Here is a 20,054-nt window from a genome sequence, read left to right as displayed (position 1 = left end):
CCGTAAATATGGACATGATACAAACGCCACCAGACATGAACATGTGTATTAGCACGTAGCTCTTAGCACCAGCTGAATCAGTTTCGCCACTGTTTTTTATACAAAGTTAATTTTGTGTGTGTGTTTTGGTTTGATAACAGATATATTAGAATCCAGTGGAGGTGTCAGACTCACAGGAAATAGGTGGGTGGTCCAGCGATGCTGGAGCAGTTGGTTAGTTTCAACTGCTCGGTGAGAGGCACTCCTCCGAGTGTGATATTGACTGTGACATGCAGGCCTGTCAACACAAAACAATATAATCAGCATTATGAGAGCACAGCCTGGGGATTTAAAAAGAAAAAGGGGGTCCAGGGACGCCCCAGGTGGTCCCAGAATCTGTGTCAGCACAACGAGGAAATGTTCAATTTATCACATTATTCCAAGACAGGACAGTGGGAAAAGACATGGAAATTTCGATTCTCAGCAAAATTCGAGCTCTCCCCACTCTCCCATTTTCAGGAGGAAGACCTAATGAAAGTCCAAAGATATAAGAAATTCTAACTAGGGCTATGTGAAATGACCAAAATCTCATATTACGATATAGGTCATTCATATCACGATAACGATACATGTCACAATATAGCAAATTTTCTGTAAATCTAATGAATAAATAGTGTATATAAAATGACCACATGGAAAAGGCTATTTCTTTTTTTGAAAACGTTTTCCCTCTTTTTCTCCCCAATTGTATCTGGCCAATTAACCCACTCTTCTGAGCCGGTCGCTGCTGCACCCCCCCTGCCGAGCCGCGGAGGGCTGCAGACTACAATACATGTGGAGTCGCCAGCCACTTCTTTTCACCTGACAGTGAGGAGTTTCACCAGGGGCACGTAGCACGTGGGAGGATCACGCTATTCCCCTCAGTCCCCCCCCCCCAAACAGGGGCCCCGACCGACCAGAGGAGGCGCTAGTGCAGCGACCAGGACACACACCCACATCCGGCTTCCCACCCGCAGACACGGCTGGAGGTAACACGGGGATTAGAGCCGGCGATCCCCGTGTTGGTAGGCAACAGGATAGGCTGCCGGACGCCGGAAAGACTACTACTACTACTTTCGGCTGCTCCCGTTAGGGGGCGCCACAGCGGATCATCCGTTTCCATCTCTTCCTGTCTTCTGCGTCTTCCTCTGTCACACCAGCCACCTGCATGTCTTCCCTCACCACATCCATAAACCTCCTCTTTGGCCTTCCTCTTCTCCTCTTCCCTGGCAGCTCCATATTCAGCATCCTTCTCCCAATATACCCAGCATCTCTCCTCCACACATGTCCAAGCCATCTCAATCTTGTCTCTCTTGCTTTGTCTCCAAACCGTCCAACCTGAGCGGTCCCTCTAATACAGTGGTTCTCAACCTTTTTGGGGTCCTGGACCCCCTGTTTATTTTTGATCTACCCTGAGGACCCCTCCACCTGATCTTGGGGGAGGGGGGTTGCAATTTGATAGAAACAGTAGAAACTGCATTTTAAATTGCATTATAGCATTTATTCACTCTTTGGGGCAAAAATAAGAGCTTTCAGTTGTAGCTTAGATATAGTTAACAAAACAGAATTCTTATGCAGTAACTTTCAGATATATGTAACAAAACAGAATATGTATTCAGTAACTTTCAGATATATGTAACAAAACAGAATATGTATTCAGTAACTTTCAGATATATGTAACAACACAGAATATGTATTCAGTAACTTTCAGATATATGTAACAAAACACAATATGTATTCAGTAACTTTCAGATATATGTAACAAAACAGAATATGTATTCAGTAACGTTCAGATATATGTAACAAAACAGAATATGTATTCAGTAACTTTCAGATATATGTAACAACAGAATTTTTATGCAGTAACTTTTAACAATGCAAACGGGAGCGAGATCTCTTATTAAAATACAATAAATTACACTTGTGAAACAGATGTAATTAGAGAAAAAAGTCCTGTTACCCTTTATAGTTTAGGTAGATAAAGGTCTCAGTCACGTTTGAGTAAAATAATCCTATTTCTATAAATGTCATAGGATCTTTTTTTAAAGACATTTTATTTTCACGGACCCCTTGCAATTACACCACGGACCACTAGGGGTCCGCGGACCCCCGGTTGAGAAACACTGCTGTAATATAATCGTTCCTAATCCTGTCCTTCTTCGTCACTCCCAGTGAAACTCTCAGCATCTTCAACTCTGCCACCTCCAGCTCCACCTCCTGTCTTTTCGTCAGTACCACTGTCTCCAAACCATATAACATAGTTGGTCTCACAACCATCTTGTAAACCTTCCCTTTAACTCTTGCTGGTACCCTTCTGTCACACATCAGTCCTGACACTCTTCTCCACCCACTCCACCCTGCCTGCGCTCTCTTCTTCACCTCTCTCCTGCACTCCCCGTTACTTTGGACAGTTGGCCCCAAGTATTTAAACTCAAATGCCTTGGTCACCTCCACTCCTTGCATCCTGACCATTCAAAAGAAAGAAATAGGGAAGACCTATTTCTTATTACATTTTGAATTGTATACTCGACAAATATGAGGTACTCGCTCATATTTGGAAGCTTTGCGCATCTGCGCTTTGGCGGCGCTCATCTGTAGACTCTCCGTACTGTCTGACGTGATTCTTGCGGAGGTGCTAAGAGAGGCTTAGTGGTGTTGGAGTCTGTTGTGGGGACCGGTGTGCGGCATGGTTTGCAAAGTACGGTTTTCTGGTCTGTGTCACAGACTTTTCATACCCAAACCACGTCCATACGATAGAAGTGGCTCCTCTTTTAGGTACAAGCTCCTCATTTTGTCCTGGCTGGTCGGCGTCCTTCTGTTTCGGAATTACCCCCGTTCTGCGTTACGCTCACTGTCCTCCATGTTTGTTCGTATGGCCTTCATGCACATTTCCTGCCTGCATCCACGCTGGGCAATGAGCGGAAAGTGTCGTCCAAATGATGCAAAATATTGCCGTAAAGAGCGTGATTTGCGACACAACGAAATAAACGACAGAATTTTTCTATTGTCACACGATATATATATCAATGTTGTCTGTACTGTTAGTGGCAGGACAAAGCTGGTAAAGTATGCAGCCTAGAGAACTACAGGCCTATAGACCCTTTTACAGCCTACGTCATCAAAAGTATGCGCGCGCATTTAGGCAACGGAAGTGACATGCTACCCCCCCCCCCCCAAGTCTCCCATTCGTTCACGGATTCAGACGAGGAAGAGGAGATTACAAAGTTTATTCAGAAGTATAACCAGCACCAAAATGTCCGGGTGTTGTGTGGTTGGCTGTACGAATCGCTAGCCTACCAACAGCGGACTGAAGTTTTACCGAATTCCGGCGGGATCACGGCCATTTCAGAGCAACCGGAGGCGCCTGTGGTTGCAAGCCATCAAACGTATTGATGAAAACTGGACTGAGGACACGATCCAAAATGCTGGCGTTTGCAGTGCCCATTTTATATTGGGTAAGTTATCTATCCACTCTTTGGTTTGACTGGAATGCCTGGTTTAGATGGAGACTAATAGCTAAAGTAACCGATAAGCAGCGTTAGCTGGTATTATTTGGCTAATGTGGTGTGTCTGGCTATTTACAGGTGAGGCGTCACTGGACTCACAGAATCCTGATTTTGTGCCCTCTGTGTTTAAGTTCACAAAACAAAGTCAGAACCCCGAGGCAAAGGCGGAAAGGTCAGAATAATTAGGCCTAACACTTCCTAATCGTTTTAGAATTACTTTTTCCCTCTTTCATTTCATGCTATTCAGTGCACTTTGGAGCTTGCAGCTGCTGGCGTTGAGAAAATGGGGCTGTATTACAAATATTTACCGTCTTAAGTTTGAAGTGAAGATAGGGATGTCTAAGATAGGGTTTTTCTCCAGTTGGTATTAAGCCAATCATAACCTTACATCTAATCGTAACCAAACAGTTAAGATAGGATCTGCAAGTTAGGAATTTCCTGTAATATGGCCTCTGATCAGTATTTCTGTTCGTTAATTTAGCTTTTCTTATGTTAAGGTAGCATAGGAAAAGGAGATGACATGAAAGGGTTTACACTCCGCCCAATCAGCCTGCTCCTTCTGAAACTCCAGGACAAGTCAGCAGCATGGATCACTGTCCTGGTAAGGATATATTTTTGGTGTGCAATTAACCAAGTTGTTGTGAGCTTGTGCCGGCATATCCTAACTGTTCCCTTTTCTGTTAAAGCTGAAGAGGACATCCCAGTCCCAAGGACAGAACATGATGATCTGAACCTGAGGTACACTCCGCTTCAGAATGACTATGTCAACCTGCAGCAGGAGTATGAAAAACTACAGGCTGAAAATGAGGAGCTTAAAGAGGAGCTGCAAAACTCTACGTTTTCCTATGCCACTATTAAGTTCAACATGGGGCAACTGATTTTTTTTTTTCCACAGGACTTACCTCCGTTATCTTTGACTGGCTGTGTGCAAAAATAACAGACAGTGTAGAAAGAATTAGCCAAAACCCCTCTCTACAGGATCACCTATTGGTTGTGCTAATGAAATTAAGGCCGGGCCTAACTAATACTGATTTGGCCTATAGATTTAAGGTATCAAAAACCACCTTATCAAATATTTGTCGGAGCTGGATACCTGCTATGGCCATAATCCTCAAGCCACTCATTAAATGGCCAAGTAAGGGAGCTATACTAAAGAACATGCCTAAAATCTTCAAGCGAAACTTTAAAAGATGCCGGTGCATGATAGATTGCAGAGGTTTTCATTGCTAGACCCAGTAATCTAACCGCCAGGGCCCAGACATGGTCAAATTATAAACATACCAACACCATTAAATATTTGATTGGCATCACTCCAGCTGGAGCAATTTCATTTCTGTCCCCTGGTTGGGGTGGGCGGGTTTCTGACAAGCAGATAACAAAGGAATCAGGGTTTTTGGAACTTTTGGAACATAATGATGAGATTCTGGCAGACAGGGGATTTCTAATCCAAGATGAACTTGCAGCTTATGGTGCCACCCTTCGTATACCTCATTTCACAAAAGGAAAAAAGCAACTCTGCACAGGAGGTGGACTCATCGAGACAACTGTTTCGTGTAAGGATACATGTGGAACGAGTAATTGGACGATGGAAGAACTTTAAGATTTTGCAAACAGTAATTCCAGTGTCACAGGTTAACATTCTCGATGATGTGATAGTGGGTGGCGCGCTCACAAATCTCTGAAAAGTGTTGTTCCCAAAAAATCTAAAAAAATGAGTGAATTCTATCATTCATATGTTGCCATTTCACAAACAGCACTGCACTGTGAATTGTCAGAACATGTAACATTGTTTTTGTTTTCCTCTCAAAATAATTTAGAACTGCAACTATTAATTGAGAGCCGTTATTAAATACACATTTTTACAACACCTTGATCTGAGTCATTTATAAGAAAAATTGTGCAAATTCTCTGCTTTTAGCCTCTTAAATGTGAATATTTCTCTGGTTTATTCCCTCCTCTGTGACAGTAAACTGAATCTTTGTGTTGTGCACAAAACAAGACTTGGCAAGACTTCGGATTTCAGGACACAAAACTCTGAGTCTATGTCATGGTATTTTACATTTTGTACGTGACCACAGACAACATAGTTGTAAGCATCCAGTGACTTGTATGCCCGCAACTTCTCTCTTGTGTATACGCTTGGTTTCTCCACCAAATATGTATGTACATATATCTGGCCACTGGATATTAGGCCACTTAGTAACTTCTTCCACCCACTCGGTAATACCACACGGATCTGGAAGTCGGTTGCCGTTCGCCAAAGTTAATTTATTCAGGTAACTTTCGCCGTTAATCCCCTTGCATGGTTTGACAAACTAGCTAACTCCTCCATACTTCCATTGCCTAAATGTGCGCACGTCCACACGTACATCATCACTGTTTACAAACAGTAAAAGGGTCTATAAGACACTGACTTGTTCCATTTAAGTTGTTTTATTGTGTTTACTCTTTGCATTGTCTGGGGTTTGTCTTTTACCTTGTTTGTCTTTGTTATGGACCCTGCGTCTGCCATAAAGTTTTGAACTGAATTGAATGAAATTGAAAGTCATGTTGCACAGCCCTATCCTAAACAATGAGAGAAGTTTTCGGAGATTGGGGGTTTATATGGTCTTTAGTGGACAAGTGCAATACTGTACGCTTTAATACTGTAAAGTAGATTACTGTAATATGTAGATATTACCTCTGTGACTACAGAGTTTAGCATAGCAGCTGAGTCCTGGTTAGTTCTGGTTATTGACTGCATTTGGTCAATGTTGAACAACAACAGTCTCCAAGTTCCATTTACAGTTTACTGGACGCAAAAAGGTTGGAAGGCTGAGGAAAAGTTTGTTGAACTGCTAAGACGACGCTTCTCTGAAAACAAGAGGAAAAAAACTGAAATAAAGAGGTAAGGAGATGGTGAGCCGCTGTGATCGGTTCATTTGGTGCAGCTGTGGCTGGGCATTGGGAGAGAGGGTGTGTTTGATTTGTTGTACAGTCCTGTCAGCCACTAAAACTTGGATTCAGTGACTGTTAGTACTTACCCGTTTGCATCGTACAGAAAGGTACTCGTCACCCAATAAGCCCTTACTTAGATGCAACTAAGGTATTTAGATATTTCCACAGTTGTGGGTACATAGATTTTAAAAAAAAAAATGTAAAATTTTTTTAACAGATGTTCAATGTTCTTAGCTTTTTTCTACTTTAAAATATTGTTTTCATGTACTTGTGTCTTTCAGGTAGACCGTCCCACCAAGACACATGCCAGTCAAGTGTAAACTGTGGAAGCCTCCTCAGTATCCATCCACACCTCTGATTCTGACACCATATTTGGATCTCAACCTTGTCTCTCTCAGCTTCTCATCCATTCCTCCGTTTCTTTCTTAACTTACTTGCCATATTATAAAAAAAGTCGATAAAGGGTTCAAAGGTCACCAACCTTCAGCAGGAAGCTTGCTGCTGTTGAAAAGGCAGGTGCAGAATGGGAACTTTGAGGTGGGACCCAAGTCACACAGGTCATCAGAGCTCACGGAGAACTCACAGGTGAAACTGGTCAGCACCTCTTTTGTGCCCACAGTTAGATGGGTGTTCATGGTTAAAGTGAGCTGAGAAATTATGGGATATAGGGGAATGTGTGAGTGAAACAGGAGGAGGACACAGCTGGTGATTCATAACTGATCATGAAATAAAAGAACTGGTCCTTCGTCTGTACCTGCCCACTGCCAACCTGCTGGATTTGATAAGACACCATTTTCTGTTGACTGGAGTCTTCAGGAATAGACAGCCAGAGTGAATCTGAGCAATCCTCCTCGAACGTACAACTAGGGGAGACCGAGACGAAGGAGAGTGAAGTTATCAGCACGGTAATACATGTCTGATTTGGACGAAAGAAACAAAAAAAATGGAAAAAATTGACAAGATTGCTTCACTAAGAAAAAAAGGTAAATTATTAAAACAGAAATGCGTATTTCATACATGGATGTCTTACCTTTGTTTTGAATCACACCAGCCACAGTAGGGATCCTGTGCAGACCAACAAGCCTGCAGACTTTTGTGAGTGTTGCAGTCAGAAACAGGTATACGCCTCACCTAGAGAGAAAAAAAAACACACACACACTCACACACACTAAACCACAGTTCTAGGGTTTCATATCTGTGTCGAATAATGTCAAACATGTTTGGTGCTTCCTACCTGTTTTTCTAACGCCACATACACGTATTTACCATCCACTGGGTCCAGGTACATTTTGTGAAACACGGCCCAGTCAAGTTCCGTCTCATAGAGCACTGTGGTACACATGGGCCGATAGGCGCTGTCCACAGGAAGCTTGCAGCAAAGAAATGAGAGCGCTTTAATAAATTGCATGGCTTTAAAAATCATTATAACCTTTCGGTGGCTTATTAAACAATTGTTATTTTCAACTCTACATATATGTTGTAGGGATAACACTCCATTAGCAGCTATAATACTGAGCAGTCTTCCGCGTGTCTCTGAAACACAGCCGACATCATACAATGCAGCCTATTTCAATGTGGCCCACGACACTAGCGGAAAACCAGGAAGTAAGGATAGCAGATTTGGGATAGCAGATTTGGATGGCTCAGGAGCTACATTGGGTCGTCTAGTAATCAGAAGGTTGATAGTTCGAGCCCCAGTTCCTTCGGTGAGCGTGTTCAAGTGTCCTTGAGCAAGACACTGAACTCCCCTAACTGCTCCCGATGAGCAGGTTGGCGCATTGCATGGCAGCCTCCCCCATCAGTGTGTGAGTGTGAGGTATACACAGTAAAGCACTTCTGAGTGGTCAATAGACTAGAAACGGGCTGTATAAATGCAGTCCATACAGTCCATTCATGGATTGTCCACTGGTGACATCAATGGCGGACACTTTTCCACACAATTTCCGCAACATTTTGGAGACAGAAGGATGCTTAGTATCGTGTCTGCTATCCCTACAAGAGATGAAGTAGTGTTGAATCATGACCACTTCCCTATAAGTGTCAACAATCAATTGTTCAGTTTGAGCCCTGCTGTGTAGAGTTTGCATGTTCTTCCCATGTTCAGAAGAGTTTCCTTCCACAGTCCACAGGCATGCATGTCTGGTGAATAGGGGATTCTAAATTGCTCATAGATATGAATGGTGTGTGAATGATTTTGTATGTTGGTTCTGTGATGGACTGGCGACATGTCCAAGGTGTCTCCCTGCTTTTCATACAGAGGTACAGGACAAGTATAGACAGCGAATGAAACATTTCTAAATGGCTTATTGAATATAAAATATCACTTAAACAGGCCAAAGATAAAACAAAGTCGCCAACACCAAGTCTTGCTGCACTCAATGACTGCAGTAGCTTTTAAGAAGTGAGGCTGTGTTTCCCAGCATGACTGTGGTTCCTGCTTCTCTTAGAGGTCAGGAGAGAAAAATGACCGCTAGCATTAAGACTCTTAAAGACCACCTCCACCCAATGGATTATTTCTCTTCTAATGATAGCAGCAGAAGAAAGGACCACTAAGTGCAGCACAGCAACCAGAACATTTCCCAGGATTAGCCTTCATTACACAAGCCAGTGAAGATAGACATGAATCACAGGGTGAAGACATGCAGCACAGCTCCTGAGCTGGACACCAACTCAAAATCCTAACTGTGTTGTTGAACATTGTCTTTTTTTTAACCATTTATAAATGCACAGGATGTGATGTCACTTGCATTATTCAGGGTGTGCGCCTTTTTCTCATTTAGCAGACGCAAAATGGTAAATACCGACATCCCAAAGACACCCCGGCAAGCATATCAGCCCCAGGCATCTGCCCAACATCAGCATCGGTACATCCCCAGATACACAGCGATAGATGGAGACAAACAGGCCGACATATAGATATACAGACTGATAAGACGCACCCTCCACTTCCCCTTTCTCAAACAATTCAGAAACTGAAATCAACCAACAACTCTCGCAGTCCAAACAGCAAAAGGAACAGGCGACCCCGCCAGCTATTTAGTCATCAAAAGGGAAGTAGCCCCATAAAGCTGAACAGGCTGTCAGGCCTTGGTGTTTGGTCAGAGTTAACAGAGAAAGTCCTTCTTGGCTTGTTGGGCTTAATGCCACACAGTTGTCAGACATGCTTGGGGATTTTAGGAGGGATTATTAGCGTTAGCTGTTACGGTGAATGCTAACCCAACATTCATCCATCCATTACCTGAACCACTTATCCCGTTCTCAGGGTCACGGGGATGCTGGAGCCTACTCCAGCTGTCATTGGGCAGCAGGCGGGGAGACACTCTGGACAGGCCACCAGGCCATCACAGGGCCGAGAGAGAGACACACACACACACACACACACACACACACACACACACACACACACACACACACACACACACACACACACACACACACACACACACCTAGCGACAATTTAGTACGGCCAATTCACCTGACTTACATGTCTTTGGACTGTGGGAGGAAACCGGAGTCCCCAGAGGAAACCCACGCAAACATGCAAACTCCACACAGACGACCCGGGACGACCCGCCAAGATTGGGCTACCCGGGGGCTCAAACCCAGGACCTTCTTGCTGTGAGGCGACCGCGCTAACCGCTGCGCCACCGTGCCGCCAACTAACCCAACATGAAGGAGCTTATTGTGTCCAAACATGCGTTTCTAGTCATTGGCAACGTGGGCAATCGCTTAGGGTGCCACCTGCAATCAGTGCCTCCACCTGCTCCTTAAAAGTATATATCCATCCATCCATTATCCAAGCCACTAATCCCAATGAAGGTTACAGGGACGCTGGAGCCTATCCCAGCAGTCACTGGGCGGCAGGCAGGGAGACACCCTGGGCAGGCCGCCTCTAGGGTGTCTCCTAATGGCCTGGCAGCCTGTCCAGGCAGCCTGTCCAGGGTGTCTCCCCTAAATATCTCTCTCTCTCTCTACGACCCTGAGGGCAGGATAAGCATAAGCGGTTTGGATAATGGATGGATATCCCCTAAAAAAACATTCTATGTTGTAGCGAATTCGGGAGGCAAGCACAGGAAGTGCCGCCAACCCGTGTCGCCCGCACCGCGGGAGACATCGCTAACCGCTCGACTAAAGGGTCCGAGCCGTAACCTGGCGGCCAACGTGTCTACCTATCCATGCACGTTACTATATATCCAATTCAATTCGGCTCAACTTACTGTAACCGGTTACTTTGTTGCCAGGTGCGGGATTCGATACGGGGTGTACTGCGCCACAAGGCGACGTCACTAACCGCTCGGCTAAAGGGTAGGACCCGTTAGCTAACGGGTCTTATTAGTAGTTTATAGTCGTCACCCTCCCCGGAAGCGCGCCCTCACGCTTTGTCATTCTGCGCTCCGAAGAGACTTCTGAGGATCTGCACACTTCCGGATCCCACCGCTGCCACCAGTGTAACCGAGGGTTTGTAGATGTCGCCTATACTGTGTTAAACTATAAAACAACAAATACGGAGGCTCCACCTTCACACGAGGACCACTTTATTTGGATTCTTCCCCCAACAGAACTCCACAGCGACAACACCGCGTACAACACTTCCGCTCTCTATTCAGCCTTCAAAATAAGAGCTCAAGGCATATACTCTGGCAACAGCTTATAACAGGAACTTAAAATCACTAACAGGTACGTCCAGAAAAATAGGTTACATGGGTCCGACACGTAACCTAGCGGCCAACGTGTCTACCTATCCATGCACGTTACAATATATATATCCAATTCAATTCGGCTCAACTTACTGCCATTAAAAACAATGTGCAGGCACGTGTAAAGACGAAATTAGGGCTGCGGCTTCGCCAAACAGTGCAAGACATGCAGAGGACACAATGTAGCTGCTTTAGCGCTACCTTAGCATTAGCATGTGGTGGTGGTGGGGGGGGGGTACACAGAGGCGATGGTGGTAATGGCCGTCAGCTCCCTGGGCAGGTAAAAAGCCCTGCACTGAATCATAAGGAGGTCGAGATCAGCGGAGCAACGCCTTTCAACGACCTTTGTATTGCTACACCACGAGTTACTGACATAAAGACTCAAACCTCCTCCGCGGATCTCACCGGGCTGGGCGGCCCGCTAGCTCGACTGCCGAGTCGGCTATGTTGCTGTGAAGTCTCCGTAAGCATCAGCAGACAGCGGTTCTGCAGCCTTTTCTGAGACGACAGCCTGAGTCTTATCTCGTCCATTTGTGTTAGCTAACGACCGGGCATTCGCCATGAAGGTGGTGGGGAGGGGCACTTTGAAGGGAGCGCTACTTAGCTTAGCATGTAGCCCGCCCCGCTTCCCCGCTTCTGCGCATGTAGCCCGCCCCGCTTCTGTTCACGCTGCCGACGGGGGCAGCGTGTTCCGCTGCGAGCCCGATGAGCGGATAACGTCGTTGGGGGGAAATCGTCCGTGATGGCGGAGGGAGGCGAGTAATCCGCTCTGAGGCTGTAAAAACTCGCATAACCTACACTTGTAAATAGACTTAAACCTGACGTATAAATAACAAAGAAAACATGGCGCTGACCAGTGAGCCGCAGTAGCCGCTGTGTCCAGCGCGCCGCCATCTTAGTGGCGTATTCTCTACGTATTGTAACGCGCATGGATAAGTAGACACGTTGGTCCGTCACTACCGGGGCGGACCCTTTAGTCGACCGGTTAACGTCGTCGCTTCCGGTGTGGCAGCCACGGGTTCGCGCCCCGGCCGTGGCGGCCCCGGACTGCACCCCCCCCCCCCCCCGAATTCGCTGCAGTATTTTTAATAAAAATAAAATGAATTACACACGCATGAAGACTTATTCATTTGTTGTGTGTGAGTGAGTGAGATGATGAGAGCGACGCACCTGTTGTTAAATATTTCATTGCACAAGAGTAAAAACTTCGTGTTTTATTTTTTTAATTTTGTAAACTACTAGCCGAGCGGTTAGCGATGTCTCCTTGTGGTGCAGTACACCCCGTATCGAATCCCGCACCGGGCAAGAAAATAACCGGTCACATTGGTGGCAGCGGTGGGATCCGGAAGTGAGCTGATCCTCAGAAGTCTCTTCGGAGCGCGGGAATGACAAAGTGCGAGGGCGCGCTTCCGGGGAGGGTGACGACTGTAAACTACTAATAAGACACGTTAGTCCCTAACTAACGGGTCTGACCCTTTAGCCGAGCGGTTAGCGATGTCGCCCTGTGGTGCAGTACACTTCGTATCGAATCCCGCACCGGGCAAGAAAATAACCGGTTACAATTTATTTTATAACTGCACATAATATGTCGAGTCTCCTTTTTAGTTTACCTTTTGTGCACACCTGCTGTTGCACTTTTGTTTATTGCGTGTTTATTATAGTAAAATTGAAAGCGTTATTTCCCCTGAAGATGGGGCTTTTTTGTGTGTGTGTGTGGGGGGGGGGTCTCGCCTAGGGCACAAGAGAGGCCAGAAACGCTGCTGTGTGTCCAACAGCGTGTTAACGGTGGCGCGTCTCCGGAGTCTAGACTAGACATCTAGAGTCTCCGGAGTCTAGACTAGACGTCTAGAGTCTCCGGAGTCTAGACTAACACGCACTTCCTCGTCATGTGAGCAGCGTCTAACAGAGGGAAAGCCAGCCAATAGCAGGTAGGTGACGGACAACCAGTTATCGCTAGCAGACAATGTGCAGCGAATTGGTCAACTGAGAATTGTGTTGGACGCGCAGGAGGAAAACGAGCTTTAAGTGTCTCCATCACCAAAATCACAAACAACTGGAAAAAAAAGAAAGGGAGAGCTGAGGAGGCCAGAGCTGTCCACATAGTATACCCATGATGCTGGAGCGACTGTGTCAGAGTGAGTTACAAGGAAAAGGTTTGAGAGCCAAACAGACGGAATGGATTTTTTTATTTTATTTTTACATTTGACCGAGCAAGAATGGTGAATAGAAAGGGGATATCTCATTTAATGCCTGTGTGTGGGAAAGATATTGCACACAGAATATCCTAGTGTGACGTGCATGGATGAGTAGACACGCTGGTCCATGACTAACGGGTCGGACCCTTTTGTCGACTGGTTAAAGTTGTCGCTTGCGGAGTGGGAGACACGGGTTCGCGTCCTGGTTGTGTCAGTTCCCGGACGCCCCCCCCCCCTAATTCACTACGCTATGTTACTGTAACATGATGCCAGCATTAAGGTTTCAATGTGAGGTCTCATCTGAACATACACAGGTTGTTACGACATGAGAGCTGAACATGAAGCATGAGGGGCATTTCTGTTAAAGTTGTTTAGGCTCCGTCTCAAAGCATCGATAGCATTTTAACCCCCCGCCCCCCTTTCTCCCCAATTGTACCCGGCCAATTCCAATTACCCCACTCTTCCGAACCGTCCCGGTCGCTGCTCCACCCCCCTCTGCCGATCCGGGGAGGACTGCAGACTACCATATGCCTCCTACGACACATGTGGAGTCGCCAGCCGCTTCTTTTCACCTGACAGTGAGGAGTTTCACCAGGGGGACGTAGCGCGTGGGAAGATCACGCTATCCCCCCCCCCCCGCAACAGGGGCCCCGACCGACCAGAAGAGGCGCTAGTGCAGCGACCAGGACACATACCCCCAGCCGGCTTCCCACCCGCAGACACGGCCGATTGTGTCTGCAGGGGCCCAAGACCAAGCCGGGAGGTAACACGGGGATTCGAACCAGCGATCCCTGTGTTGGTAGGCAACGGAATAGACCGCTACGCCACCCCGACGCCCCCTCACGGCCGCTTTGAAGGAGAAGGTTATGGCGTCTCTCTTCTCTCCGGTGCGTTCTGGTTGGTTGGTTAACAGATGTTGTTTAACACCATCCACGTGTTCTCGCATTAGCTGTGCGAGAATCGGCGGTTACTGGACGAGGCTGGTTGGACACAATGTTACCAGGACGCTTCACGTCATGTCTGCGTGGAGGACATCTTCGGCTTGAACGTCTCAAATCCAAAGAAGACGCACGCACACGAGGACCAGCCAAAATGTCTTCAATCTGATGGTTCCAAACTCCAGTTGGTCCCCATGCATATAGCTGAGCAGGTGTACACACACACGCACACACACACACACGCACACACACACGCACACACACACACACCTTAATGACTTGTCCATCTCCCGTTCCAGCGAAGAAAACTATCCAGGACTTGTGTCTCACAGCCAGCACCGAGGTCATGAAGCGCCGCCTGAGCAGCACCCTCTCCGCCTCCAGAGGCGTGTGGATGAAGCCCTAAACAAACAAACAAACAAACAAACAAACAAACGCGCGCGCGCAAATACAGACACAATCAGACAGAAAGATCGATACAAACACACTCACGTTCATAGTCAGAAAAGCAGAGGCACGCGTGCGTACTGACCCCGGCACACAATACACGTGTACCTTCCAACACGCGCACGCACGCATGCGCGTGTGAACAAAACAACGCGCGCACGGACGCGTGTCTATACGGTTATCGTCACAATAACACGTTCTTATTAACAGCACCGCAGGCTAGGCGCCAACACAAGACCGGATACAGTTCAGACCCGGTTTGGATTTAGAACCGGCGCTCTTTACGCACTCACTCCTCACCCACCTTGAGATCTTTATCTGTGAAGTAGAAGTCTGGGTCCTTGTCTGAGGCTCCGCCCCGGACCGGGCTGATGTCGAAGATGGCCAACACCGTGTCAGAAGGGCCGCCGGTCCCGAACACACCCGCCCAGAGGACCGACGAGCCGCCCGGGACCTGCGCGGAGGCCAGCAGCTTGTGGTCCTGCGCGCAGCAGCGCAGGGTGACGCCGCGCAGAGACCCCAGGGTAGCGACTTTGCTCTGCCTGCTCTCCAGCCAAACGAGACGAGCTGTGGCCCGTTTCTCGAGCACATTAGCGAATAGATAAATGGTTGCGCCAATCTGGAAGCCATGCACGAACTCGACCGATCTGTGGGGCCGAATCATGATGAACGGTCGAGCTGTGTTTTGGCTCGAAACTGAAAAAATCAACCCTGTCTGTTGATCGTTCGTGTTTTGCAGGAGCACAGACCCCTCACGCGTAAAGCAAGTCTTGTTTGATTGTATAGCTGCCAAAATGTACCACTGGCTGCTCTCGTGCGTCACCGCGTTGACGAGAAAACCAACGGACGCATCGTTCGGTACGAGAGAGCCCACTTCCACTGCCTCGCTGTAAACCGGTTTGGAGATGTCCGTCAAATTCAGCAGCTCACAATAACCACACTCGACGACGCCGCAGACGATTAGCGTCCCGTTCCCGGGAAACGGTATCAGCGTGTTCACGGCGAACGTTGCGTTCCCGTCTTCCCATTGCGCCACCTTGTTGAAAGTGAAGTTGTAAATCTGGTCTCCTTTCTGCAACACCCCTCTCAGACACTGGCTCTGAAACGGAGCCAGGTCGAGGCCGAGCTGGTAAAGCCGCGTCTCGGTGACAACGTAGACCGAGCTGTTGGCCACGGCGAGGTGGCGCACACGCCCGTCCAACTCAAAGACCGCGTCCTGCTGGCACAGACCCCGTCCCAGCCCGACGGCGAACAGCAGTCCCAGTAAACCGGCCCTCATCGTGTGCGAGAGGCCGGTCCCGCGGGACAACGCATGGCACGCCGCGGCCACCGGGGAACTGCTCGGGCGATTCCGGCGCGTGCACCCAGTGCTAGGCCGAAATTGACGTTAAGGTTGCGGAAGAACGAGCGCACGCGGGGCCGTCAGTTCTGCTCTCGGAACTCGACGCAGAAAAGTGAAGCGCACTGACCCATGCCCACTGTTATATACACACACAGGTCACATGTCAACCGCGGAGCCTCTCGTTGGCTGTTGGCGTCGTCCATCACGCGGCACCTGCGACGGCTCATTAGGTTGGCCTGTGCGGTGGTCAATTAATAAAAAAAATGTACTTTTACAATGGAGGCAACGCTTCTTTCACGCACGCAGACACACACCGCTCTGCGCCAACCGCTACCAAACACGCGCTGCTCGTGCTGGCGATCCTTCAAATGTCGTGCGTAAAAGCGCGCCGGAAGGAAGATATTCTGGTGCGCCCTCGCGCACGGCGCTCCGGAGGTGGCTTTCGAAACACACTGGTGCGACTGAGCGCGGGAAAGGGGGACCTCTGGCGTCTGTGCGTCATAGCTGGAACGTACGCGGCCGCTCTCAGCATGAGTCTGTAAAGCATCTCCAGCCACGCAGCTCTTGCATCCACCCGCTCGACGCCGCCTTGAGAATATGTGGTGTTGCGTGCTATCCTGACTGCCACGCACATGTGTGGGTCAGTGCGTTTTCTTGTATGTGCCTGGAGTGTCTGGTTACTTACTTAATTACAACCACTGACAGGTAAATGAATAACACTGATTATCTCGCCTACCAACACGGGGACCGCCGGTTCGAATCCCCGTGTTACCTCCGGCTCGGTCGGGCGTCCCTACAAACGCAATTGTCCGTGTTTGCGGGTGGGAAGCCGGATGCGGGTGTGTGTCCTGGTCGCCGCACTAGCGCCTCCTCTGGGGTGTCGGGGCGCCTGTTCGGAGGGAGGGGAAACTGGGGGGGATAGCGTGATCTTCCCACGTGCTACGTCCCCCTGGTGAAACTCCTCACTGTCAGGTGAAAAGAAGCGGCTGGCGACTCCACGTGTGTCAGAGGGGGCACGTGGTAGTCAGCAGCCCTCCCCGGATCGGCAGAGGGGGTGCAGCAGCGACCGGAACTACTCGGAAGAGTGGGGTAATTGGCCGGATACAACTGGGGAGGGGGGAAAAGGGGGAGGGGCATTGATTATCTCGTTACAATGGCAGGTGCCAAGGGGTGGGATATAGTATTAGGTAAGAAGTGAACAGTCAGTTCTTGAAGTTGATGCGTTGGATCTGAGCGAGTTTGACGAGGGCCAAATTGTGATGGCTAAACGACTAGGTCAGAGCATCTCCAAAATGGCAGGCCTTCCCGGTATGTAGTGGTCAGTACCTACCAAAAGAGGTACAATGAAGGACGACCGGTGACCGGCAACGGGGTCATGGGCGCCCAAGGCTCATTGATGCGCATGGGGAGCGTGGTCCGATCCCACAGAAGAGCTACTGTAGCTCAAATTGCTGAAAAAGTCAATGGTGGCTATGATAGACAGGTGTCAGGACCCACAGTGCATCACAGCTTGCCATGTATGGGACTGCATAGCTGGAGACCGGTCAGAGTGCCCATGATGACACCATCGAAAGCGTCTACAATTGGCACGTGAGTGTCGGAACCGGGCCGTGGAGCAATGGAAGAAGGTGGCCTGATGAATCGCGCTTTCTTTGACATCATGTGGACGGCCGGGTGTGTGTGTGCGTCCTTCACCTGGGGAAGAGATGGCACCAGGATGCATTATGGGAAGAAGGCAAGCCGGCGGAAGCAATGTGATGCTCTGGGCAATGTCCATCCATCCATCCATCCACCCATTACCCAATCCGCTTATGCTGCTCCCAGGGTCGTGGGGATGCTGGAGCCTATCCCAGCAGTCATTGGGCGGCAGGTGGGGAGACACCCTGGACAGGCCGCCAGGCCACACACACACAAACACAGTCATACCTAGGGACAATTTAGTATGGCTGATTCAGCTGACCTACATGTCTTTGGACTGTGGGAGGAAACCGGAGCTCCCGGAGGAAACATGCAAACTCCACACAGAGGACGACCCCCCAAGGTTGGACTACCCCGGGGCTCGAACCCAGGACCTTCTTACTGTGAGGCGACCGCGCTAACCACTGCGCCACTGGGCAATGTTGTGCTGGGAAACCTTGGGTCCTGGCATTCATGTGGACGTTACTTTGACACGTACCACCTCCCTAAACATCGTTACAGACCAGGTACAGCCCTTCATGGCAACGGTGTTCCCTGACGGCAGTGGCCTCTTTCAGCAGGATAATGCTCCCTGCCACACTGCAAAACGTGTTCAGGAATGGTTTGAGGAACATGACAAAGAGTTCAGGGTGTTGCCTTGGCCTTCAAATTCCCCAGACCTCAATCTGATCGAGCATCTGTGGGACGTGCTGGAAAAACAAGTCCGACTCATGGAGGCCTCCCCACCTCGCAACTTACAGGACTTAAAGGATCTGCTGCTCACGTCTTGGTGCCAGATACCAGAGGACCCCTTCAGAGGTCTGGTGGGGTCCACGCCTCTACGGGTCAGAGCTATTTTGGCGGCACGAAGGTGTACGTGGGTGTCTGTACAAGAGAAAGTGAGAGAGCAAGAAAAAAAACAGGAGCGAGACAGGAGGTCCTCCGCCTTCCCCGCCCCAGACCACAAGGTGGTGCTGCAGCACCGCAAATACAAACGCTAACGAGCGCTACAGCCGCCTAGACCAACATTTGGGTTTCGGATAAATGTACAAAAAAATAATCAGTTCACCATTTGAAGCTTAATTAAACACGAAACTTTGGTGGACAACAATGTCTTACACTGCGAGGCATAACCACTGATTTGCTTCTTTTAACTAAAGTAATAATGCAAAAATGGAGGAGGGGGGGGTAACAATCATTCTCCTGCCATCTAGTTTAAACAAATCTACCACGTTTAGCCAGTTCGATCCCTTCTCATTCCCTCTCCATATTGTATGCATCGTCTTTGTGCCCTGCCTGCTGACACATGTGCCCCGTCGGACTCGAACCCAGTTTGTTGGCACTTGCTTGCGTTGCTGCCCCCTGACTGGATCCTTGCTTGTGTTGTATTAACCCCCGGATGTACGTCGCTTTGGATAAAAGCGTCTGCTGACCGGAATTGGAATCGTAACGTACCGTCGTCTTGTCTTATTGTGATAACTTCAACGCTTATTCTCCGCACGGTGCCAACAGGAACCCCCCCCCCGGCGCATGCGCCGTCCTTTCACTACGCAAGAGGTCCTTCGTCCTCCGCCGTCAGCGATGCGTCGGCGTGCAGCGTTCACTCCGGGCTCCGGCAGCTCCACTCCGTGTATTTCCTCTCACCCTGCCCGTGGGCCATTCATTGACAGTTTCGCTGACTGTTGTGTTCAGTCTGCTCTCTCGCGCGTCAGCTTCAACGTGCGTGCGCCTCCTCCGCGTGGGGAAAGGTGCACGCGCCGCATTCGCACCTAAAGGGGCTTTCGGGCAGCGCGAGGACGGACACCCGCTTCCCCCCGCTGCACGGCTTCGGACCAGAGACTGACAATCCTGCCGTGTACGGTCAGTATATATCTATATATCTATATAGCTATATATCTATAGCTATATAGCTATATATCTATAGCTATATATCTATATATATCTATATAGCTATATCTCTATATATCTATATATCTCTATATAGCTATATATATATATAGCTATATGTCTATATATCTATATATATCTATATATCCATATATATATACCTGTTCTCCTTTGGCATGCCGCTGACATGATGACATGCTATTCGATACCTTCTAAGACTCGATAAAACCCCTAATTTGGAGATCAGATGCTTGTGACAGCCTTGTGGAAGCTCTTGCTTATGCTCACATGGAAGCCTGGACAGGGTCCGGCAAAAAAGTTTGAGAGTATCGGTCAGGGTTTTTGTGACATCATGAGATACAAAAATTAAAATATGTGTCGAACCCCTTACCCACCTGTACTTGATTTAC

General features: G+C 48.5%; 2 protein-coding genes across 2 annotated transcripts in view; one reads left to right on the top strand and one right to left on the bottom strand.

Annotated features, from left to right (window-relative positions):
• The window catches only part of plxnc1 (plexin C1), a 52,836-nt gene extending 36,819 nt beyond the window's left edge, over positions 1-16,017 (bottom strand). Inside the window, exons 1-7 of the mRNA XM_056275854.1 lie at positions 15,043-16,017; positions 14,562-14,693; positions 7,696-7,830; positions 7,492-7,592; positions 7,216-7,324; positions 6,943-7,108; positions 175-277 (exon numbers count right to left, since the gene is read on the bottom strand). Of these exons, the coding sequence (XP_056131829.1) occupies positions 175-277; positions 6,943-7,108; positions 7,216-7,324; positions 7,492-7,592; positions 7,696-7,830; positions 14,562-14,693; positions 15,043-16,017 (1,721 nt within the window). The remainder of the gene's footprint in view (positions 1-174; positions 278-6,942; positions 7,109-7,215; positions 7,325-7,491; positions 7,593-7,695; positions 7,831-14,561; positions 14,694-15,042) is intronic.
• A 3,324-nt stretch (positions 16,018-19,341) lies between these two features.
• rerg (RAS-like, estrogen-regulated, growth inhibitor) overlaps positions 19,342-20,054 on the top strand; it is a 63,550-nt gene continuing 62,837 nt past the window's right edge. The window contains exon 1 of the mRNA XM_056277174.1: positions 19,342-19,617. The gene's annotated coding sequence lies outside the window, so the exon portion shown is untranslated. The remainder of the gene's footprint in view (positions 19,618-20,054) is intronic.

Source organism: Lampris incognitus, chromosome 3 (assembly GCF_029633865.1).
Source record: "Lampris incognitus isolate fLamInc1 chromosome 3, fLamInc1.hap2, whole genome shotgun sequence".
Lineage (NCBI taxonomy): Eukaryota > Metazoa > Chordata > Actinopteri > Lampriformes > Lampridae > Lampris > Lampris incognitus.
The sequence above is the reverse complement of the archived record's forward strand: the minus strand, read 5'-3'. Positions and strand labels throughout refer to the sequence as shown.